The sequence below is a fragment of the Cydia splendana genome, chromosome 4 (genome assembly GCF_910591565.1).
Source record: "Cydia splendana chromosome 4, ilCydSple1.2, whole genome shotgun sequence".
Lineage (NCBI taxonomy): Eukaryota > Metazoa > Arthropoda > Insecta > Lepidoptera > Tortricidae > Cydia > Cydia splendana.
The window spans coordinates 1,218,907-1,244,734 of NC_085963.1; the positions used below are offsets into that span (position 1 = coordinate 1,218,907).

General features: G+C 35.6%; 1 protein-coding gene across 4 annotated transcripts in view; it reads right to left on the bottom strand.

The window, feature by feature from the left end:
* The window catches only part of LOC134789638 (uncharacterized), a 275,518-nt gene that overhangs the window by 120,334 nt on the left and 129,356 nt on the right, over positions 1–25,828 (bottom strand). Inside the window, exon 1 of one of the 4 annotated variants that reach the window (XM_063760226.1) lies at positions 19,253–19,360. The exons of 2 other annotated variants lie outside the window; for them this stretch is intronic. In XM_063760226.1, coding sequence (XP_063616296.1) covers positions 19,253–19,335 — 83 coding nt within the window. In that variant the 5' untranslated portion in view covers positions 19,336–19,360. Of the gene's footprint in view, positions 1–19,252; positions 19,361–25,828 lie in introns of those variants that run through there. One more of the 4 variants, XM_063760224.1, reaches the window with a different exon arrangement.

The following is a 25,828-nucleotide window of genomic DNA, read 5'->3' on the forward strand; positions in this document are numbered from 1 at the left end:
TAAGTAGGTGATGACCCAAGATTATAAATAACACTATTTGTGTTATAAAGTCACGTTCTAGTTGGTTGACCTAGCCAATTAGAAGTCGTTTTTGCTATGATATACCTACTTACTTATTAGAAACAAGCTAGGAACCGGTACCTATTGTGTTAGTAAATAAATTCATAGTGTTGCTAATTATTAACAAGTCTTATTTATTTTTAGTATTTTTATAACCAAATACAAAAACAAATATTAGCTAAAGAAGCACAATTGTCAATGTATTTCTGGATCAAGTGTACAGTGTGCCCTAATATAAGTATGTATCCACTTTCCCATACAGGTAGTAAGACGACGTGGCTATTTATGTTGGGGCACATATAGGCCAATTCGAACGCACATTGACATCAGAATGATATTAAAATCTGTTATCATGGATCTCTCCCGCGCCAACGCATGTACAGATAAGTACGAGTACTTACAACCGAAATGCACGACAAATGAATAACATGATTCAAAAATCATTCTTATGTAAGTGTACGTTTGAATTGGCCTGTTAAATACTGGGCTATAACCGCGAAAATCGAAGTTCGCAAATTGCGTGCATCTTTCTCTGTCACTCTAATTAAGCCTTCATTGGAGTAAGAGAGATAGATCCCCGCAATTTACGAATTTCGGTTTTCGCGGTAGCCCCCATGTACTCGTACATAATTCAAATCGAATATCGCTTCCCCATCCCATCTTCGCTCCCGCCAGCCCCAAGTCATTACGCTAGCCTAGCGGAACGGGTTTGTCTTTTTTCTCTAGACACGTGGAGGCATCCCGCTATTACTGTTCTCACTTTTAAACGAACATGGACCTTATATTGTTGTGATAAGGTTGATGAATTGTCAGTGAATTTGGTGCACCACGTGTTTGGAGTTATAGGATAACAATGAATGTTTATAAGGTGGATGATGAGTCTATTATGATTTATGAATTGTATGATGCAGTTTGAGTAGTGAGGTTATAATGACTAGTGAAGTTTTGAAAATATTTAAATTACTTATAACTTCTTCAAGTCTTTACCAAGCATCTGTCATCCCGATTGCTTTTTATTTCGTTTAGCGTTTGGCGATGTATCATTGTCATTTGGCTAGGCTCTAAGCCGGGCTAGCACATGATTGGCGCGACAGTATCTCGCCGCGAGATAGACTACCCGTCCCTCTTTAATTAATACAGTTAGAAAAAGACGGGGTAGTCTATCTCGCGGCGAGATACTGTCGCGCCAATCACGTGCTTCGCCTACAAATACCTACAAAAGAATTCAAGGCGCCACCAAGAAGTTTTATTATCAATACTTACGAAAAGTCGCAGGACGGAACGCAACGCGCAACGGCGGAGCGGAGTGTCCCATTTTGTATGAAACACTTATTCTGTACTAATACAAGAAAAAGAGTCAAAACAAGACATCCTGTGTACATTTCGATGAATTATCCCGTTACTTTAGAACTTAAAATAGATTGAATGCTAAGTAGTGTTAATGTTAGGTTCACGGCCATAACCCATCTAATATCAGTATGTACAAGACTTCATTTGTCGTGACATTTCAACTAACCGCCCGGAGCTAGAAAGGCAATTACGACTAAATATAGCGTGATTAACATGTTTACAAACATTGCTAAATAATTACGGTCAAAGTCATTCTTGAGGCAGTGCTCGGCTTTGCGTATGTTTGTAATGAAAATCGCTTAAGGCTATCAAGGGCAATTATTACACTTTTTGATTGAACTCCCCAACCACCATGTGTAACATTGTCTAAACTGACAATACGTAAACCTTATTCATATACATACATAAGATCCCCCAATAGTTATACTAAACAATACATACCTACTTATACATATCATCATTCGCTTGCCCTTATCCCATTTATTTGGAGTCGGTGAAGTAAAATACGAACTAAAACCGTATAATTGAAAACGTATAAATATGAGCATGGTAATCATCCCAATAAGGTGGACCGATGATCTAATTAAGAATGGACGGAAAACTTCCAATGAAGCTAATGCATGACTGGTTGCTGTGCAGATACCTATATTATGAAGGGGTTTATGCCGTAGTGAACATGTTTTAACTTATTTTAAAATACCTCTTGGCGAATAGAATCAGGCGTTACTTTGCGGAAATCCATACTAATTAAAACCAAAATATTACTTTGCTAATCCGCGAAAAGATAACGTGCTAGTCAATCAGTGCTAACCCGTTATACTTACTTGCGTATTTTTACATGCAATTAATATTCCCACCCTCCCACCGCAAAAATAAATACGCAAATAAATATAACAAACCACCACCAAAAGAATAAACCTCGACACGTGTTTCGCCTCTCTACGAGGCATCCTCAGGAGTTGTTGACGGTCTGACGCCCGGCAACGGAACCCGTTCCCGTTCCGTGGGAGGGTGGGAATATTAATTGCATGTAAAAATACGCAAGTAAGTATAACGGGTTAGCACTGATTGACTAGCACGTTATCTTTTCGCGGATTAGCAAAGTAATATTTTGGTTTTAATACCTCTTGGCAGCTGCTATGAAATTTATGACGTCACAATTTGGTTTAGTCGAGCTCATTATATAAAATACATAATTACATTAGCAATGTGACCATTATATTATTATCTTATGAATTGGACAGTGACATCGTCTTGCAAATATAATACGAATAGATAAGTAGTTCCTTTTTATTTAAATAAACATACTAACCGATATTCAAATCAATATTTATTCACTATTGATTTCAAACCTGCTGCCGGTTTTGTCTACAATGCATCCCACGCTAACCCAGATATCGGCCCACTGAATCACAATGGCGGCCATTTTTGGCTGGCTAATAGCGAGTGACACTTGTATGTTTGATCAAAGATTAGAATTGTAGTTTTGCATTAATAGAATACTGGACTGTGCCATTGCTATTTTGGGATGTTGAATAAATTAGTCATATAACTGCTTTTCATATTACAAAATAGGTAAGTATTTAAACAATTGGCCAGTTCAGTTGACAATTAAAACTGATACAAAATCTTCAACTACATACCTAGAATCTTATCGTCACAGTAAAGTCTATTTTTTTATTCGGTAGACTAAAATGACATTTCCTAATATGAGCATAAAATAACATTTCATAGTATGAAATGTCATTTTAGTCTACTGAATAAAAAAATAGACTTTAGTAATGAATGTTCTCAGTAAATCGGTTAAAAAATAAGGTCAAATCTTTTTAACAACAAGAGAGCATGATGGACTGGGACCATTTTATTAAAAAATGTACAGTCAAGTGTAGAAATATGGGTGTAGACAACTTACTCAAAAATATGTCCCATAGTTCTTAATTTGCTGATATAGGAGCTATGGGACATATTTTTACACTTGGCTGTATACTAGTTACACTTTTGTAATCTGGGCATTTTTATATTATTTCTACTCAGAATCATGAGCTCTTTCGATCCTAATAGGGGAAAAACGTGTTCTTAGATTGTTATTTCCATTCCGCTACCATTTTTCATAAACTTCGTACGACAGTAACGGAAAGAAAAGGCCGAAAATGTTTGGAAGAAATGTTGGTACACTTTTAATCTCCAACTAGCTCGTGATTCTGAGTAGAAATAATACAAAATCTCTTAATAACTATGAAAAAAGTGTAATGTACAACTTTCAACTAAAATAGTCTACTAACAGCAACGCACAAGCCATTTGTAGACCTCATATAACTATCATAAGGCTTACGAAAGGTCTAGTCACGACAACGATGGTAGTTTTGCTTCCTTGTCGACTTCTTCAGATGCCTTGACGTTTCTCCATCATGTTCTACGTCAATGGGCACAGAGAGAGAGCGTCAATGAGATGGAAGCACTGAGAGAATGGGAAGAAGAAACTGGATGCAGACAGTCGAAGATGATGATTAAAGGTATAGATCACAGGAGAACCAGGTATCTTTTGAAACTAGGTAAGAGCAGTCTGAGACTATTGACGTATCATTACGGGTCATAATACTCTAAACAGACATCTTAAGATAATGGAAATTAGTAGAGACGCCTCCTGTCCACACTGTGGTATAGAGGAGACTATATAGCCTTCATTTATTAGCAGAATGTATTATGTACGCGTCACAGCGATATAATACATACGGTAGAGACACAATGGAAGAAAACGAACTAAAGGATGTGAAACTCAAAGATGTCCTTCTGTTCTGCAGGAAAACAAGATTTGAGGAGAATAGTGTGGGAATGCCGCCGGGACAGTAACCTGCAGCTCTAACTCCAGGGAACTGGGCTGAATCAACGCGACATGTGATCGACAGCCCGCCTGCTTCCGGCCGGGTGTCCCTACACTACATCTACATCTACGTCAATGGGCGGATCGGACTTGCCAAATGGAACCAGTACACCATTATACTCCCATAGCAGTCATATAAGCTGTCATCTACCTTATTGTTTCCTGGCTATTATATGCATAATGTTGGCAAGCATGTTTGTTATACTAAGTATAGAAAGGGAAATGTGACATGCGATTTTGACAAGTGACAAGCGCTATATTCCTACTACAATAAAGATTTAGCCAATGAAAGACTGTGTAGGCACTGTAGGCAGTGCCTCACTATTAGAACATATTGAATTTATTTTAAATTTGAATATGTAGAGGCATACTTATTTTGATTGATAACATATTGTATACATACTAGAACATATATTAGAACGACTCTCAAAAATTCGTAATGTTTTCAAATTATGGGTACCTTTTATGAAAGCTTGACAAGAAATTGTTGCTTAAGTAAATATGTTTAGCTAAAAGCTTAGAAAAAATACTCACTCAAGAACTTTAAGTAAATAACTTGGGAAATATGTTAACAATATTTGTTGCAACGATTCAAAACAAACCATATTTCCAAGGTCTTGCGAAAATACATTTCAAATTACGAAACATTCGTTCAACAAAAATATGTTGTCACAGAAATGGAACGCGACCAATCATCAAAAGAAATGTGTCTTTCAAAATACAAAAAGGACTAAGTAATGATTTTGACCCATTCAAATTTAGACTTTAGTACTTGGATATATGACATGCATTTGTTCAAGGTCGGGACATGTATACTGTTGGTGTAGAAGATGTATTAGAGACATTACGGATTGTCAGTGTAAGTCATTTGACTTGGAAACAAGCTGAAGAATGCCTTAGAATATTTCTACTGAATTTTAAATATGGCATTTCGTAATGTGGCGCTAACGGTAATCGGTGTAGAGTACAACTTAAGACGAAAGGGAACGACTGCGACATCTTCTCAATACAAACGTAAAAAAAAGATAGGTACCAATACAAATCATTTATTGTCACAAAGTGAGTAATGAAAATGATGTTTATGGTCCATATAGTCCTTATTTTCGTCTCTAGATATTATTATTAAATAAATATTTATACGTGATTTTATATATAATATATATTAATTATAGCTGGCCCTTTGTTTGACACGAGAACAAGAATACATTTAAGCGTCAAAAAAGTTCAATTCTTCATCGTGATAATTATGAAATATTTATTTTTGCAGTTACCCTAATAAACAGTGAAATTAAATTGAATTACATGCCGCAGATTCAATTTCAGCCTCTTATGAAAATGATTACTACATAAGTTCAAAGCAACATTCTTATAATTTTAGAAACAATAATTAGCATAACAAAGACGTTACCAATTTTAATAAAACAAACGTGACAAGATGGGTTATTAAATTAACTTCTTAATTAAAAGTCGTCAGCATAAACAATAAAACAGAGTCAATAAATTTAAAATTAATATAACAAAAGCCAAGTGTAATGACAAGTTTTAAATTAGACAAACGACAGTATAAAAATTGATAAAATAATTAAAATTTGCAAGTGGCAAAAATAACAATAGGTTGTCATAATAATGATGAAACTTTGTCTGATCGTAAAATTAATTATGATAATTCTAAAACATACAATGTTGTAGAAACTTTGTGATGAATGATCATCAATGATATGTGAATTATGTTATTTAGTTATAGTGTGCGTCTCACCCGCGCCAATAAATGTACAGACAAGTACGAGCGGAATGAAAGATAACTGAATGACTTCAGTTAGATGTTATTCTGATGTCAGTGACGTTCGAATTGACCTGTGTGACTTGTGATGAAATATGCATGAAATAAGATGTTAGCAGTAGATGTATTTGGTCCATGACATTTACTAATTGTCGTACGTATAAAATAATGTCTGAATATAAAATTAGCGACATTTCCACCTTGAACTTTACTTGTTTGATCTTGGATCTTGTTGTCCAGTCATATTTTTATTTTTTATACTTTAGAGGTGGTAAAAGATCATGTAATTTTTAGTGCCAGTATTACGACCTCTAAAACTCATAAATTGAAACTGGTATAATATATAACATAATGATACTGGTGTTGTGGTCATTTCTAAATATAAATCTGAATAGGTGTGAAAAGTTGCGTAAAGTAGTTGCACTAAAATCTACCAAAATTGCCATTAAGTACTCTAAATTTATATGGAACCTCTGTTTAATGGAATCGTGCATTGTTCTGTCAAGAAATCGTAATGTAAATAAAATAGGTACAAAATGAGGAAAAAATATTTTTTCTCAGATTTAGTGTAAGTATGATTGATGGGGTTGGATAATCAAATAAGCCATGCAGAATTTGCAAATAAAACTGTAAACGTACTTATAGATAATGAAGATACGTTTGAGAATCTCAGAATTTAAGAATACGATAATGATGATTTTGGAAACAAGTGGAGTTAAAGACGAGTTATACGGAAGAAAGCTAGTTTTACGACACGAATTGGGATTTTGTTTTAATTTTCCGTAATTGTAACATTATCCCAGAAAATAACAAATAAAATAAAAATATAAAAAGAATAAGACACGTATGAAAAACTATAGTAAGTACATAATATATGCGCCATCAATCCAACGAGAGTTTTCGAACGAAACGAAGCGTGCGTTCGATGCAAGAATATAACGGCAAAATACGGCCTCATCTAGGATTTCAATCGCAATCTCCACAGGACTAAAATGCGGGTAAAGTATCACGTAACCGAGCTAAGTGTAGTCCGGTCTGTTAGTTACCACAAATGGCCTGGACGCCTTAATCTTAGATGCAAGGCGGTACAAGCGGCGCAAGTGCCGAGCAGAACGCGGTGGTTTATGGGGTCAAATACATTTTACAAAAAGTTTACTTCTGTGGACAACACAATAAAAGTTAATGACTTGGGAAAATGTATCCCGCCTGTAAGTGTTCAGCATAAAAATTGGCTTTAGATTTCCTTAGGTTGTCTAATATGAAATGCATGAGACTATACACTCATAAGAACACATCGGTAACTCGTGGCATTTAGGTATCACTTAAAAGATTAGTGATGAGCACACATCGGTAACTCGTGGCATTTAGGTATCACTTAAAAGATTAGTGATGAGCACACATCGGTAACTCGTGGCATTTAGGTAGTAGGCACAGACTAGTGATGTGACAATGTTCTTCCTATACGAGTCGAGAAAAAGAAACCACTAAAAAAAGGAAATTAATTAAACTAATCTTTTAAGTGCTACCTAAATCCCACGAGTTACCGATATGTACTCATGAGCAACTGAAACTTACATAGAATATTTTATTTATGTTTGAGTGATGATTGCAAAGAGGTGTCACTACGCTTGAATATTATAGCTAATCTAATAATATAGGTAAACTATCAGTCTATCACTCACCTATATACAATTCCGAAATGTTCCATTGTATTGTTTGAAAACAAATATTTAAATAATTTAACCAAACACTTGGTTGACGACTTACTGCCGTCAACCTGTGATGTCAACTAATTTTCAAAAAATTGCGTCCGTCACTGGAAACATGAGCAAAGTCTAAATAGGTTATTAATTGGTTTGTAACGACATCAGCAATCAGTTGAGGATCTAAGATTAAATACTTGAGATGTCGGTTGCGCTTCGAGCGATAGTGGAGGTAATTAAGAGAAATGTGGTTTGCCGGAAATAAATGTCTGTGCTGAACCTACGTAGATGTTTTGAGTAAAATGTATGACTAACCTCATAATAAGTTATGTCACGTCACGTGACAGTGTTAAACGAAATGCAACTGTCCTTCGCTATTGACTTGAGTCCAACAAGGACGCAAAACCATAAAGACGTGTAGCGGTCTTCTTCGGTAACGGGGCTCTCGCACAAATATATCAACGGTTCGAGGATACCTACGAACTTCGTGTGCTTCGTCACAATATTTACGATAAGGCAAGTTATGATATAAACAGATGAGGCAGATATAAACGTGATGGTTTATCACGTGATATAATACTAATTTATAGACAGAATTGTTTTAATTGGGATCGAATGATAATTTGATAAAGTATATATGTAATCAAACATTTATTTTCCTTGAAAATAAATGTAAACTTACAAGATTTCGATCTTGTTTACAATACCAACCAGTAATGATAAATTTCATATTATTATATTGTTCTTATAAAAATATCAAAAGTACTAAAAACGTATTTAATTACACAAACGGGTCTACCGCGATATAATTTCATTGTTTTTTCATTGATTGTCTTTCCGTGACCACAGCTGGTGCAACTCAGCTGAAACGTCGGAATTAAAGGTAAAAACAATGAAATTATATCGCGGTAGACCCGTTTGTGTAATTAAATATGTGTACAAAACGCGAGAGTTTAAAGTGTTATACTAAAAACGTTTCATTAGAAATGGAAGATCCAAATAAACAAAAGTGTAAAGTAACGTGCGTGTTTTAAATCACAAGAATTATTTCGAAAATTAACGAAACCTTTCTTACCACACTTCCGTTAAAGCTAGTTGCGATTTTCGGTATAGTTTCGCCATCTTAAATCACAGTTAAAATCTAAAGCCAGTCATCGGAACAACAAATTCCAATATTACTTGTTTTAAATTCCGACCTTCGTAGAAAACGGCCTAGTTTAATGTTGCCAATATTATAATTGTAGCCAAGATTCCAATATTAAGTACATCACCTTGAGACAGAGAATGTTGGCAAAGTTTATCCAGGGCATCAAAAGGTGTATTGGCATAACTTAACTTAGCGTACCTACAGTGTTAGTTACGATTATGATAAATATAAATTTATCATTTACTTTTTTCCCTAACTGACGAAATACGTGACGAGGATAAAAACAGTTTTCGTAATAAACACGTCATACCGACATAAAACACACGTATTGGGTACAATAAGAGTATTATGCGTTTTATAGGCAAAAAAACTGGACCTACCATACATATTTATTAATTCAAACGTACGGTACATTGTATGATACCTACATTAATTTTGTCATAATGTTTAACGTAACAAATAAATACCATATTTCATAAAAACGTACAGCGCGTGCTTTATTGTGCGTCTACATTACGCCACGGCACATAAATTAGAAAATGTTAACAAGAAAAATTGTCATAGCAACTCATACCTAGGTAATATATTACGAAATCTTTGAGGAAAGATAGAAGTAAAGAAAAACTAAGAGAAGCAGATAAGAAAAAAGTGGAGAAAACTACAGTAAACCAAATAAGTTGAAAAGGGTTGTAAAATTAAGGTTCATTTTGATTTACACAGACAGAACAGACTTGATAACTTTAAATAGGGAGAAAACACATAAATTAACAGCTACAACAAGGAATACAGTGATCCCCAAGACCCCGTTCCACGATGTTTATGTGACATCGAAGTAACGGCGCGGCGCTACCATGACTTCACGCGTGTCTTATCTCCCCCCCATCGGATCAGATTTCGTGGCTTGCAAATTTAACTGCCGTTACCCTTGTTGTGTGGAATCACAATTATGGACACAGTAATGTTCAGTTTAAAAAGAACATAAATGCTGTTGTAATATTAATGTATATAAATCCTTTTGTAACGGTTTGTTGAGGACAATTTATGGCTAGATCTGATGTCTAGTTTGCGGTTGAAATGTATGGCGATAAAATTAATTTGAGGGTTAAGGTTTTACCTCAAAGGTTTTTGAATTGTTCTTCGAATTATGTAATATTTTTCTTTTTCGTTTAAAAAATAACATGTACGAGCTTTACCAAAAAGCTTTACCTGAGGACAAAATTATATTTCTTGCTGGTAAAAGTTGTTAACATTTTTAATGATACAGGTGGCAAACGAGCAGACAAAACGCCTGATGGGCTGATGGCGAGCAATTACCGTAGCCCACGGACACCTGCAACATCAGATGTGTTGCAATGCAAATGCGTTGCCGGCCGGTCTTTCTTCTTCTTGAGGGTTTAAGGGTCGTATCGATCCTGCAATTTGTCTGCGCGTTTGCCTCACAGTCGCCATCATATATATCGGAGCGGCCGACGTGCTCACAAATATCTGAACACGCATTTTAACGCTTTGACAATAGAGGCGTGTTCAGATATTTAAGAGCACCTTGGCCGCTCTGATATATCTGATGGCGACTGTACCATAAAAACCGGCCAAGTGCGAGTCGGGCTCGCGCACGAAGGGTTCCGTATCATTACGCAACAAACGACAAAAAAATCACGTTTGTTGTGTATGGGAGCCCCATTCAAATATTTTATTATTTTGTTTTTAGTACCTATTTTTTGTTATAGCGGCAACAGATATACATCATCTGTGAAAATTTCAACTGTCTAGCAATCACGGTTCTCGAGTTACAGCCTGGTGACAGACATACGGACAGACGGACAGCGGAGTCTTAGTAATAGGGTCCCGTTTTTACCTTTTGGGTGCGGAACCCTAAAAACCGAGATTGAAACGAGTAGGTACTGTTGACAAATCACACTAATATATAAAATCAAGCTATAATTACTAATATTCGTCAGGAATTGGGCTAGCATAACAGCTGTTGCAAAACGCCCGCGCCGTGCCCTAAGATGCACTCTGTTATACCGCACACGGTCTCCTTGAGACAGATACCTCACATTCCATACACACGAGATACTCAAGTGATACAGAACATTTATTTGACATCACGCTTTGATATCAACATGTTTGATAGGGTGCGGAAAATTTTGAGTTACAGATGAGGTTTTTGTGTGCATTGTATTAAACTCAATGAAATTTTGAATTTATTTTATTACAAATGGCGCTTAGAAAATAAATTGTACCTCTTTTTTATTTATAAAGCCAATTTACATGTCAGTTTAAAAATTATGTTTTTTTTTTTATAATTCATAATATTTTATTTGCAAAAAAAGGAGTTACAATAGTCGGTACATTATATTTATAAGAAAGTCCGTCCTCTTAGCCGTCCATGCACAGCATGCAAACCTTACAAGCTAGCCTAAATCTATATTATTTTATTAAATAACAATTTTATATACAAATTATAGCTAAAACAACATAATCAATTAATTCATTATTTACAATACCTTCCGACCAGAACCAATAAATAAAATAAAATAAAGAATAAAATCGAAATATAATGTCAAAATACAAATAATAATTAATTAATTAATGACCAGAAACAATAAGTTTAAATGTTGTCTAAAAGAAACGTCCCTATATTATAATACTGTTTTTTCCGCAACAAGTCTGCTACACTTTTTTGAAAGCTGTTAAAAGGTAGTCGTTGAATTTCCGGCGGCAACTTGTTAAACAATTTTATACACATTATATATAATAGCACTGCTTTGAGAAAAATGCAGTCCTTGGAATGTAATCATGTGCCAGCCTTTCAGGATTTCTAGTGTTTCGAGGGTATACTTCTTTAGCCGTTTTAAAAAGATCCATATGTTTTTTAACAAAGACGCAAACCTCTAAAATATATAGACAAGGCAGGGGCAATATTTTTAGTTTTACAAAAATGGGTTTACACGATTCATCTGGGGCCACACCACATATTGCCCTTATACATTTCTTTTGGGCTATGAAGGCCCTTTCAAAGTTTGTACAGTTACCCCACAGAATTAGTCCGTATCTTAGTTGAGAGCTAACATAACCATGGTAAGCAGCCAAGGTCGCTTCCAGGGTAGCAGTGCGTCTTAACCTACTTAGTACATACACAAATCTATTGACTTTGCTACAAACACTTTCAACTTGAGAATCCCAATTTAAGGAAGCATCAAGTTTTAAACCTAAAAATGTCACATCATTCACTTCATTAATTATTTCTTGATCATAATTCAAATATAACTCATTACTAATTTCTTTCTTTATGTAAAATTGTACAGCATTAGTTTTACTTATGTTAATTTCTAAATTTTGTTGTTTTAACCAATTAATTAATAATTCCAGAATTCTATTTATTTTCTTTATTTATTTTTCGTCTTAAGTTAGGTTTGTTATAATATGAATATAAAAGTAAAATATAAAAACACTTACAAAACAATAAAAAATACATATAAACACATTATAAAAAACCTAACCTAGGGTGCCGCCGGCAGCGGGGCTTGGCCCAAGCTGCCGGTGGTCAGGGCCGCAGAGTGAGGAACCGACGTACTATACGCGCCGTGTCCAATATTACCGCCTTCTGCATCTGACCCTTGATCCAACCACCCAGCGAGAGTCTCTCTAGGTGTTGGTCGAGACTCTTCGCTATGAGACCGTTCGCTGACACAACTATCGGAACAATGATCGTCGAGTCAACATCCCACATGGCGGTAATCTCGTGAGCTAAGTCTAGGTACTTGCTGGACTTGTCCTTCTCGGCCTTCACGAGATTCTCATCATGGGGGATGGTGACGTCGGCGAGCACGGCCCGGCGCTGCGATCGGTCTATCAGCACGATGTCAGGCTTATTGGCGACAATAGTCCTGTCAGTGATGATAGATCGATCCCAATAGAGCGTGGCACGACCATTCTCGAGAACAGGCGCAGGTAAGTACTTGTAGTACGGTACTTCGCGGTCCACAAGGCCGTATAGAAGAGCAAGTTGCTGGTGAATAATTCTGGCTACGAGATTATGTCTGTGCAAGTACTCACCGTTAGCAAGATGAGAACAACCGGAAATGATATGCCTGAGTGACTCTCCGGGACGGCGGCATGCCCGACAAATGTCGACCGTACCGTCCTTCAGGATATATTTCCGATAGTTGTTCGTCATCATCACTTCGTCCGCAATTGCACAGGCAAAACCCTCGGTTTCTCCGAAGAGGTCCCCGAATCGTAACCAGTTCACCGACGCGAGCAGGTCCACATCGGGTCCCGTGAGGGCCTTGTAGAACCGCCCGTGTAGCGCCTTACTCTCCCATGCCGCCTTGCGATCCGCAGTACTTAGTACCACAGGTTTGCGCCAGTTCTCGTTTGCCAAGGAGAGCGGCGTGAGGTTCCTGTCTACTGCCACCACATCACGATGCATCCCACACTCGTTGTTAAGGAAAGATTTCCTGAGATTGTACACCTCGCGGTTGTGGAGATCCTTGGCGTTTAGGAAGCCTCGGCCTCCACACTTCCGTGGGATGTACAATCTCATAACTGACGAGCGTGGGTGTAGCATGCGATGTGTGGTGAGCAGTGACCGGACCCTCCGATCCAGGGCGTCCAGCTCGGTCTGAGTCCACCTTAGTATGCCAAAGGAGTATGTGAGAAGAGGCATTACCCAGGCGTTGAAGGCGCGCACTTTGTTGCCTCCTGACAAAAGACTGTTAAGGACTTTTGTGAGCCGACTGAAAAAGCGCTCCTTCACCGACCGTCTAATACCCTCGTCCTCAATACCCAACGACTGTGACATACCAAGGTATTTATAGGTCTCTGATTCAGAGATAGACCTGAAAGACATTGTCTCAGAAAGTTGTAAATTTGTTGAATTTACAACCTTCCCCCGCTGTACATGCATAACCGCACATTTATCGACACCAAAATCCATGTTGATGGCACTACTGAAGACTTCGGTGGTTTTCAGTAGCTCCAACAAGCCTTGGGTATTTGGTGCAAATAATTTGAGGTCATCCATGTACAGAAGGTGAGAAATAACTTCACCCTCTCTCCGAAGCCGGCAACCTAGTCCCAAATCCTTCAGCAAGGTGCTGAGGGGATTCAGAGCTAGGCAGAACCATAGCGGACTCAGACTGTCGCCCTGAAATATTCCTCGCTCAATCCTTATAAAATCCTGTGGGCCAGGTCGGTCATCCCCGCCTCCTGGTTGACGAAGGACTGTGGTCCACTGCCCCATACACGCGCTATTTATTTTATTATTATATTCATCATTAATTTCATTTTTTTCCGCGGTAATGATTAGTGAGATGTCATCTGCGAATAGAACTGATTTGCATGGAACCACTTCAGGCAATTCATTTATATAGATGTTGAATAGCAGGGGGCCTAGCACACTTCCTTGAGGAACGCCATATTCGTTGTGTATAAATTCTGATCGATGTACAGTTTCCTCGTTTTGTTTATTGAGACTAGTTATTTCAACACATTGGGTTCTGTTTTCTAGATATGTCTTTAACCAATCTAGAGCAGGTCCTCTAATTCCATACAGTTCTAATTATTGCAGTAGGAGTGAATGACTAACGAAATCAAAGGCTTTAGTCATATCTATAAAGACTGCCGTTGTGCGGTTCGACTCATCTAAGCTTTTAGAAATATAATGGACCAAATTAAACCCTGCTAATGTCGTCGATTTGTTCTTTTGGAATCCGTTTTGTTCAAGTTTAATCACGTTAAACTTGTTAAAGTATTCCGTCAACCGAGTATGCATACACTTTTCAAATATTTTAGAAAAGATGGGCACTAGTGTTATAGGTCGATAGTTATCCATATGCATTCTGTTATTTTTTTTATAAAGTGGTTTTATTATAGATGATTTCAAGACTTCTGGGAACTGTCCGCATTCTAACGACCAGTTAGTTAGAAAAGTCAGAACAGGAATAAGGTGCCATCTGCATTTTTTTATTACAGTTGTGCTGATTTCATCATATCCGACGGCCTTTGTGTCGTTTAATGACGAAATTATTTTATTCATTTCGCTTTCAGAAACCGGATTTAGGAAAATACTATTTTGATATGTATTTATCTGTAAGCAGCTGCGATTTATATTGGGAGCGCGTCTAGTATGTGTGATATCAATGTAGTGTCTATTAAAGTTTAATGCAATTTCAGCTGGGTTGGATATAACTTTGTCATTGACAATTATTTTATCAATATATTGGGGTAATCTGAAGTCTTCCGTTTCTCTTTTTATTATTTGCCATGATGCTTTACACTTATTTTTACTATACATGAGGTGTTTGCTGTTACAAATTTTTTGTGCTTTATCAATACATTTTTTCAATAGTTTCGTATATTTATAGTAGTGTTTCTTTTTCTGTTCCGTTTTTTTTATCTCGATAGTACATAAATCGCAGTTGCCTTTTTCTTTTACAACTAATTTTCACACCTTTTGTCAGCCACTTCGGAGTGCAATAATTTGGATTACTAATTTTTATACGCGACAACGGAAAACAAAGTTTATAAAACAGTATGATTAGATCGTGGAATTGATTAAAAGCAGTATTGAAGTCAGCACCCGAATATGTCTCAGAAAAAGATAAACATTTTACACATTCTTCAAATTTATTAATATTTTCAACACAGTAATCTCTTATAACTTTATAGTAGTGCTTGGGAGCATTTTCTTTTGATTTTACTTTGAAACTTAACATTTGGGCTGTGTCATGGTCCGAAAGTCCTAGTGGTAATATCGATGCCGAGGCACCCCGTACATTGCTTAGGATGTGATCGATGCACGTCTTGCCCCTTGTAGGTTTTAGCATGTGTGAAATTAGATTGTAGTTTTTCGTTATATCTATAAGTCTTTTACTATACGTGGTTACTACTAATGTGTTTATATTGAAGTCCCCGCAGACAATTATGTTTTTATACTTATTACACAGTACATGTAAAAGTGATTCTAATTTGTCTAGAAATACGCTAGGTGCTGAGTTTGGGGTTCTGTAGACACATACTACAACAAGATTGTGTTTCGGAATCTCTATGCCACAACATTCAAATGTATTAACTAGAGCCATTTTTTTAAGTGACACCACTTCCTTACAATAAATTCCTAACTTTACTAATACACATGTGCCTCCTCTATTTTTTTTTCTCGAAAAGGCTGCAGCCAGTTTATAATTATGCACCTTAATATTGGCTTCGTTTCCGGTCCTAATAAAAGTTTCTGAAAGGCATATTATGTCTGGATCTCTATTTTCTTTAGATAATTCGTTGATTGCAAATTCTAAATTGTGTTTTTTTGCCAAGATACTAGCAATATTTTGGTGCATTACTCTAAACTGTGGAAACGTATCATTTATTGGGGCGAAAAAGATAATTATCTTGTACTCGATCTTCAGCGTCAAGGTTAAGTGAGCGAGCTTTGATTGTGAAATAATATGGATTAGATTAGAAAATATGGATTAGATAATCCATATTTTTTTACATATTTATTACACAATCATTATTATTTGCTATATTTACGGTTTCCTTTGCGAACTAATGTGATTTTTAGTCGAAGCACTGCTGAAAACAGACATGAGAGCCTATCCTTAAATAAAACAAAACAATGCCTAAAAATGTATTTCTAGTTGTTGAGTGAAAAATGATCGGTTTTTATCATTCGTTCAGCCAATTTCTAAAATAGGTAATAAGTACACTTATAAAACGTGCTTAATTTCTTGTTGCCATGTTATATTTCTGAAGTCACTTATAACAATAATAAAAGTCACTTATAGAAGACAAGAAAACACAAGACATTTAATAAAGACGAAAGTGTGATCTCATTCATAACTGGACGCACATAAGTAATTAACTGTCAAGATAATTATCCCATTAACTCCCATATCGCGTACACACATTTATTACTTTACTCACCATATACAACCCCTATTACAACGGCATAAGATATCTTTATAGTTAGTTTTTATATAAACATAACTGAGTAAATGATATAGTGATTAATGTTCACATGATTATATGCTTAGGCGAAGGACATATTATTGTGAGTCCGTCATTTGTATTGTATGTGACTTACTCGGTTATGTTTTATTGTAGATAAGCGTAATAATAGGCTGCTTGGGAAATTTAGTTAGCTTCAGTTGACGTTGGCTTAAAAGATTACGGACAAAAACCTTTGTTTAAATTTTGTCTCTTCCTAACACAAATTCCAAAATGACAGATAGGGACAAAACAATAAGCAACGGCTTTTTAGAGTTGATAGACATGGATAACGCCATAATCAATGTAATATTTTATTATATACGGGCTACTGGATTTCAAAAGTGACAAAATAGTTATTTGTACAACAAGAGATCAAAGTTTGATATTTCTTCGAGTGCTTATTTTGAGTCCCGTGCAAGCGAAAGATTCTATAAAAGATTCACGAGCGTAGCGAGTGAATCTAATTTAGAATCTTGAGCGTAGTAAGGGATTCAAAAGCGCACGAGATGTAAATAACTTTGATCTCGTGTAGTACACAAAATTTTTCACCCTAAGCAGTGAGAACATACCTAGAGGGACAGAGATAATAGAACCCAAGTATATCGAACTTGTACTAGACCCCGCATGTTGAAATGACATTTGACTATAAAGGTCACTTGAATGTCATTTTGTCTCACTCAGTGAGCAAAATCGCATTTTGCTCACAGTTTTTAAGAAGCAAAGTACCCTTGTTCGAGCTGCTGAGGTGAAAAAGTATTTTTTCCAGCAGTAGGACACACAATAGGGTATAAAAATTTAAAAATATTTTATATCAACGCTAGTCGTTGCGATATGTTACCTACCGTTGAAAACTCTTTTCACTATCTTAAAAACCACTCTATCACAAGTTTTTCAAAAGAAACTAGTATGTTTTACAATTAAACAACTCTCACAGTATTTTTCATTCGTAATAAATAATTCAGCTACCTTCACACTCGCTTTCTACAATTCATTTTCACACAAGGCTAGTAGCCTAGGCTATAGCCCTTTCAACGCAAATTCTGTTCGCAATAAATCTAACGAACGCGCGCCCAGAGCGACGTCTCTATTGATGGACGAGACAACTACTTACCTTAACGCAGTCTGTCAAACTACTAGTATGTATTAAATTTGATGTATATCTCAAAAATGCATGGACATTTTAGGATTTTAGGAGTATAGAACAGTTAGACCAAGAAAAGTCTGCAGCGATTTTGACAGCCCTCGCAGTGCCAGTTTAAAATATAAACGTCAAACTTCTATGAAATTATGACGTATAAATAACACTTGCACTGCGTAGGCTATCAAAATCGCTGCAGACTTTTCTTGGTCTAACTATAGGAGTTTATTCATAAAGTGACCATGTACTTTTGCACCTGGGTGTACAAATGTTAACTATTGTTAACTAATATTTTTAGGTAACCGCGATCTAAATACGACCATTTAGATTATTTAAACTACAACCTTTGTACTTATGTAGGATGACTGATATAGTTATTGGCCACTACATTAGTAATTTAATTGGTAACAAGTCAGAAAGAAACAACCCAATTGAAGCCTTATTGTTGAGAGTTGCCAATGACTAATTATAATTAATTAAGTGGCGTACTAGAAGTGAGGCCTATGCTCAGCAGTAGGCTATAAAGGGCTGATATGATGATGATAATGATGATGATGATGATGATGATTGGTAGTGGACAAAAACTATAGCAGGCACCCTATGCACTTTAATATTTATAAATGCACATTTCTAATTAAAAAGCGAATTTTCTTGCATTTGCCGTTTTGTAGCAATTATAGTTGTAATAAAACACAAAGACTTAGTTCCGGCTTCAAACTAAACATAAAAACAGCTTCCTTTCTAACACAAGGACGTGGACATAATGGCAAGCAAAAATACATCTTTATCAGCTGTTAATAAAGATGATTTTCAATTGAAGCGTCTAAGACAAACGACAATATTGTGATAACTTTTTCTGAAAGAATATTTTCTAAATGAATACATATCATTAGAAAATTTTACACAGATGGACCTAGTATCACAGTAGGTAAGCTTAAGCTTGTAAGTAAATGTCCCCAATATTAAAAAAAATATTATAAAAAGTAAATACACTTTATTAGAAGCATGAAGAAGCTTGTGTGTGGTTACTAGATATATGTATAATATTATGTAGTATAGGAACAAGTATGTGTGATGTGTGATAAAAAAATCCCTTACCATGGTTCAAACCCCGGACCTCCTGCTTCGTAGACAGGGTCACAAAGAACTGGTCTAGAAAGACGTCAAACTTATATTATATAGACATATTTAGACATACCTAGGGGAGGATATAGATGTGGCCCTCGACAGTACACTTTTCCTCCTTACAAACTTCAAAAGACTGTGATTCTTCAAATCCATCTTCCAAAACACAAGATACGAAAAAAAACACAGTCTACAAGTCGAGAACACAAGGCAACGCGACGAAACACAAGATACGAGTACAAAACACAGTGTTCAAGTCTGGAACACAACGGAACGCGGAACACACGACCATTCACTAACCACTTACATCGCGAACTAGTGTTATAATTAGATCTATCGTAAACTGATTAACATAAAAATTTCAGGTTTTAGCCTTAAACTCAGAAATTACAATGCAATGTATTAGGCATCTTTTTCTTACTTACCAGTATTCCGTTGCGAGTGAAAGGGATGTTCGTGTTGAAATCGCTTTGTTGCTATGTCGTAACGATAATTAATACTCGTTTTGTAATTGTTTATTAAATGAAGTCATGATTAAAATCGCATAAATATTGATTGTTAGTGGATTCGTGAGGTGGTTCTATAAATAAGTATTTTTTTGAGGTGACATAATAGGATAGAAATAGATTTTTATTGACATATGAAAAGAGGATTAGGTAATGGCTTCGGATATTAATTTTTAATTATTTATTTATATTTAAGAACATAAAATATATAAAATTAGTATTAATAGATAGTAAAAATATGTTTTATTGAATTAGCTATAAATTACTTAAATCGTTCACTAGCCAACCTATTGTTTAAGTAAAATTATTCAAAATAAAGTAATTTCAATATTCATTCCCATTACAGATAATTAAGAGATCGATATATGTTATCTACTATCTGATGAAGTCCTCATTTCTAAACATTTTTACTAAGTAACTTATGTATAATGAATACTCTACAATTAAGCAAAAAAATTGCTATTACTACCTATTTTTGGATATACTGTAGAGGTAGGTATCGTAATACAATACCTTTTTGATTAAGAGGCCGTTATCGATTTTAGAGCAGAAATGTGAAATTGATAGATTTGGTCGTTGAAATTGTACACCTTTTGTTACGTAATATCTAAATAGCAAGATACATGACGAGAAGGGGCAGTTTTTAAAAATGTAGTCTACTAAAGTTCGAGTACAGGATATGTGTAATACAAATTTACCATTTTTAGCAGTTCAAACTTTATGAAATTTACAAATAAGATCGACAAAATCAGTGCTTTACGCACGTTTACCTAAACGTCCTTCAGAAAAAATATCATTACTAATTTAGTGAGTCTGTTTTAAAAAAATGATCTACAAAAGTGCAAGATGGGAAGACGTGCGAATAGAAACCAGTACTTGTTATTTCTATTAGGTAGCAAAAAGTGTAGAATTTCTTCGTCAAAATATATCAATTTTATATTTTTGCGACTAAAATCGATAACGGCCTCTTAACATACACAACAAAATACCAAACAAATACACAAAATAATATCGCATATTTATATCCGCTTATTCCAATATAAAGCCAAGCAGTTTAGACCAAATACGTAACATTATATCCCCCATATCAGAACCCACATGGTTACATTCACTCCATATAACTAAGCACCTTATTAATATGACACTAAGACTCAAAATCGCATAACTCAACCGTGAGATAGTAGGATGAATTGACTATTCATTCTAACCCTTCAATGCCAAAATGGGGTACATACCTGCCAGTTACATACGAGCTTAGAGCGTTTAGGTTTTAGAGTGGGTATTACCACCTAATTGTGAACTAGGAAGTGTCCGGTGCTTTCATTGCTGTTTCTTGCCGAGATATCGCCTTAGGCAGAACCACTATAAGGTCTGATTCTTTATGCTTTACGCTGCGTATGCTTTAAGTGTCACGTTCTACAAATATATTGGAATATTCCCATGCAACATGACGTTGTACACAGCGTGGAGCGTCAAAAACAAAGCCTAATTATAACATGGAGTCATATAACTTTATCGCTGTTCAGAAATGGGCGACTTTAGAAGTTGTAGTCACAATTTTCCCACAATAGTATTTAAGTAACGTAAAATGGGGTGAGTAGGGACAAAACTGACATTCAAGCCTCGATAAAACTTTATTTTTATATATGGCAAACTGATTTTTATACATAATAAATGTTCCAGTCGTTTGAATTTTAGTTTTTATATGATTTTGTGTAGTTTCCATTTCATAACTTTAGAGATAAACACGAAAGGTGAGTTTTGAAAATTGTTGCATCGACACTTTGGGATTATCAACATTATAATAGCTTGATTTGTTATTAGAATATATAATTTACGTAGCAGTAGCCTGTAAAAACCAACTCACCCCTCTGTCATGCCTCCTCACCCCATTCATAACCCAACTGCCCTCGTAATACCTACTCACCCCATTTTACGGTACTTTTATTATTGATTATGATATGACGGATGGTAATCCATATGTGGTAATATATAAACAATATCTCGTGGAATAGACACTTGGAACCGTTTTTTACTTGTATTAAGAAAATGCCGACAAACGCATGAGAAATATACGAATGCCTACTAAAATGTATTTCTGGAATAACCAGATGAAAAGAAAAAGGTACGACACAGGATTTTATCATAAAATAACCTCAAAAGTATGCTGGTGGGTGTGAAGCGATATGCTCTCCAAGTGTTAGAATACAAGATGCTAGTATTCAAATTCTCACGCTTAGAAATAGGAGTTAGTGGTCGATTCACGTAAGAGATATATATGGGGCGGTATGCTTGGACACTATCATAATGTGTATGCAAATACACGGATGTGAGGTTTACCGGGGTAAATGGGGGGTTAAGTGTTGGACTGACAAGGTGCATACATATTTCTCTGCTTAGTGATTATTTTGACAAGGTAACGTGCAACTGGAAGTATGTTTAATTGTATATTTGGTGACAGGAGTCATAATTTATTATAAAACCTACTCGTATTTGCTAAAAAGCATTTTTAAGAAAACTATTGAATCGTAGTGATTAGATGATTTTTCGTTATATGTTTTTCCTACTGGAAGCATAATTTTTTTAATTTTTCTTTTAATATAAAATACTTACGTATATTTTTGTTAAAAAACAGTTTTGATATAAATAAAACTTGAAACGCCAATTGTACCTACTTTAATCACTCAAACGATTTTAATGGACGCAAACTTAATAAGGTTGCAATGTTTTTATCACCTGTTCTTGTGGCCAACTTTAGATATGAGATAGGATCAGCACGACGGTATGATAAAATCACATCGTCACCGGAATTATGTATATTGTCAAAAGGCAATAGGTCATATTCGTATCGCCGTTATGTATAAATGTACTGAAATATGTTTCATTAAGTTCTTAATAAAGTTATAAACTATAAAAATACTAATTTTAACTTACGTTATTACATTTAAGACAGGAGCTTAGATTTTTTAATTATTACGACATAACAGCAACATCATTGTAATCTCAATTTCAATTTAAAATATCAATTTCAAAGAAACGTTAAATACTTGTTGTTCTTTATTTTCTCACAACATTTTAATTGTTATGCCTGAAACAATGATGATGATGTGATCTCAATTAATACATGTCACAATGAGTGTATTCTTTTGATGAATCGTTATTTTGTTATAGTTGAATCATAGACTGATGGAAGCTTACGTAAGCCCAAAACATTTTGATATCCGATAAACGAACCGCTAAACATTTACGGACCGTAGCTAAGAAATCGTTTACCTATAGCACAATCGAACTAAGGACAACGATCGAAATCTCTAGAGCAGTCCTGAAATGTGTAAAGTAAGTATTATAAAAGGTCATGTTTTCATGTTCTGAATATCTGAACCTCTAGGCAACACCGCCGTCTTGAAACATGTGTTTTACCTATCCTTTAAAAATTCGTCTTTACTCTGAATCTTCTATTATTTTTCAGTTCTAATTTTAAAATATTTGGTAGGTTTCCTGCGCCTGAATAATATACCCCATACCCCGTTCCATATTACGTAACACATAAAGACAATAGTCACAGTGACAGACAGTCAGACACTCCGTTATTAGGCGGACGTGGCTTGCATACTAACTATACAGCCAATAGGTTACGAGTAACGGTCTGGCTGTTTGGGGTTTTAGTCAAGGAATGATGGCTGTATTTTATTTGGGTGAATTATTTCGAACGCTTTTTTACATGCTTTTAGGGCGTCCGCTAGCTAGCGCGGATGCAGGTCGCGGACGCACGCGGGGGTGCCATTAACATTATAGCCTATAATCGTATCGGCAAAATCATGTATCGTTACATCCCTAATTATAGGTAAAATCCGTTGCACGCGTCCGCGCCAGATAGCGTTGCTCATACAATTTTTCGTTAACCCATTTACCCGCTCCGTGCGGCCGCGCCAGCTAGCTTTTTTTCCGTAGAATTGTATGTTTGAGTCGAACCGGCGTCTTCAGGTTACTTGGCTAATGCCTTGGACCTCTAGTCCACCCGGCCAACGGTCGGTCGGCGGTAATTCCGGCCTCTGTCACTGGAGGACTTGGTCACTTCATCTTTAGTATGTAACATCTATTTTTGTTTATTATTCACCGATACATAGTAGTGTAACTACTAAAACACGTAAATCAAAATATTTAATAGAAATAATTGGTTCCCTAGTCAAATACTAATATGGAACGATATTAATAAATTACCTTTTATACCCTTTTTATTGTAATCTCATTTTTATTACTACCTATTGTAGTATAGATTATTTCACAATATTTTTAAAAGCGAGTCTAAAGAGTGACTTAACAGTTAGTTATTTCATTAACTATGGGAATCACATTGTGGAATGTATCATATAATATGTATGACGTTGACTGACATGATGACAAACCAACGGTAAATACGGTTTTGAATTTTAACTGCATAGCTATAAGATATATTTTATTTGACGACTAAGATATCACAGTACAAGGATATGATGTAGGGCAAAGTATAGAATGACAATTAATATATCGAGTGCCGGTTAAAGAGAAGGAAAAAATGATAATGAAATAGAGATGCGCCGTCCAGTTCGCATAGGTAAAGAAAAATCAGAGCATATTATGATTATGTTAAATGTCTTACTCACGTATTAACCTTTTCGCCGGCACGTCAATGAAATAATAAATTGTCATCATCGCAATGTCAAAAATTGCACGTTAACAACCCGTAGGTATAACCAAGTCGTGGCGTGTGGGGCACAACATATACTGACTTTACATCAAGTCAATGGCGGCGAAAAGGTTAAATATAATCGACAAGTTTCGATGCGTTTTTGAGGATCTTCCACTGGAGCACCATCTACACTGCTGAGCTGAGTGCTGGAGACGAAGATCCTCAAAATCGGATCGAACATGTCGAGTGTTTATTGGACTTAATTCAACGTGAGTAACCCGTTATTTTTTTCATATGTTAAAGTCTCACGGGAGTTTTATAGTTAATAAACAAAGCATGTATGCAAAGTGACAAAAACAAATATTTTTTTACACCTTTAAAACTGTCGTGTATCGAAAGTATGCCAAAAACAAAAACCGAACGACATCGATCGAAACAACATCGAGTACATCGTAAATCGATTGTAGAATCGAGTGATACATGCAGCATGCCTGGCTAAACGTAAATTAGCAACAATCGACTTCGTTCTTTAGCGAGCTCGTATCTTTGACATTCGATTTTTGGAAAAAGAACTTTAGTGTATTGAAAATAGAATGGGTTTTACTTTGCAAGTTTATTTGCGATATGAGAATAGTGATGCGAAAAAGCAAGTCTGTAGAGGTAGTTGCGTGACAGTAAGACACAATCCTCTAAAGATTGGTAACAATTAATCCTGAATTAAGAATAGTAAATTGCCGGTTAAAGAGATATGTCCACGCCATTCGTGAGTAATAGGTTTTTTGCTAAGTAGGTGTTCTAGTGGCATTTTAATCAAGATTGATTGCTGTTTTACCTATTTTTACTTAACCCTTAACTACCTACCTACTATTTTTATTACACATGCACCTACCTCCCGTCCCTAGGACGGCTACATAATATCGACCTTATATTTTAAATGTTATGGTTTATATAGGTTTTTGGAAATAGAAACAACAATTACCCAAGTTAATTTGTTTATTAATATAAAAATAACATCAAAAACACGAACATAACATATTTTTCTCTTAAACATATGGCGCCAGTCTTTATTTTACTCTAGGAACAATATATCCTTTAAAAGGTGAGATCAACGAAAATTATAACTTCTTATAGAGATCCAAGTAATTATTTCTTATTATTTAATAATCAACAAAGCTAATTAGCAATATAACGCTACAAAAAAGGCACTATTTTAATAAAATTGCAGACCACAAAGTTACTGCTTTTCGCGGCAGCGAATGCACAGTTTGTTTGCACATTCTAGGCAAATTGGTTTTTTGCATTCGAAATACATGTACTGGGTTCTGCGTTTCTTTTTCGGGTCACACGTAGAGCAGGTTTTGCGCACTTCCAAGCGTTCTTCAACACCATTAGCGTTTTGGAGTGTTGGCAAATTATCGTTGTAGTTGTGGAAAAGTATGCGATTTAGAGCATTTTTAAGGTCCCTCTGAATAGT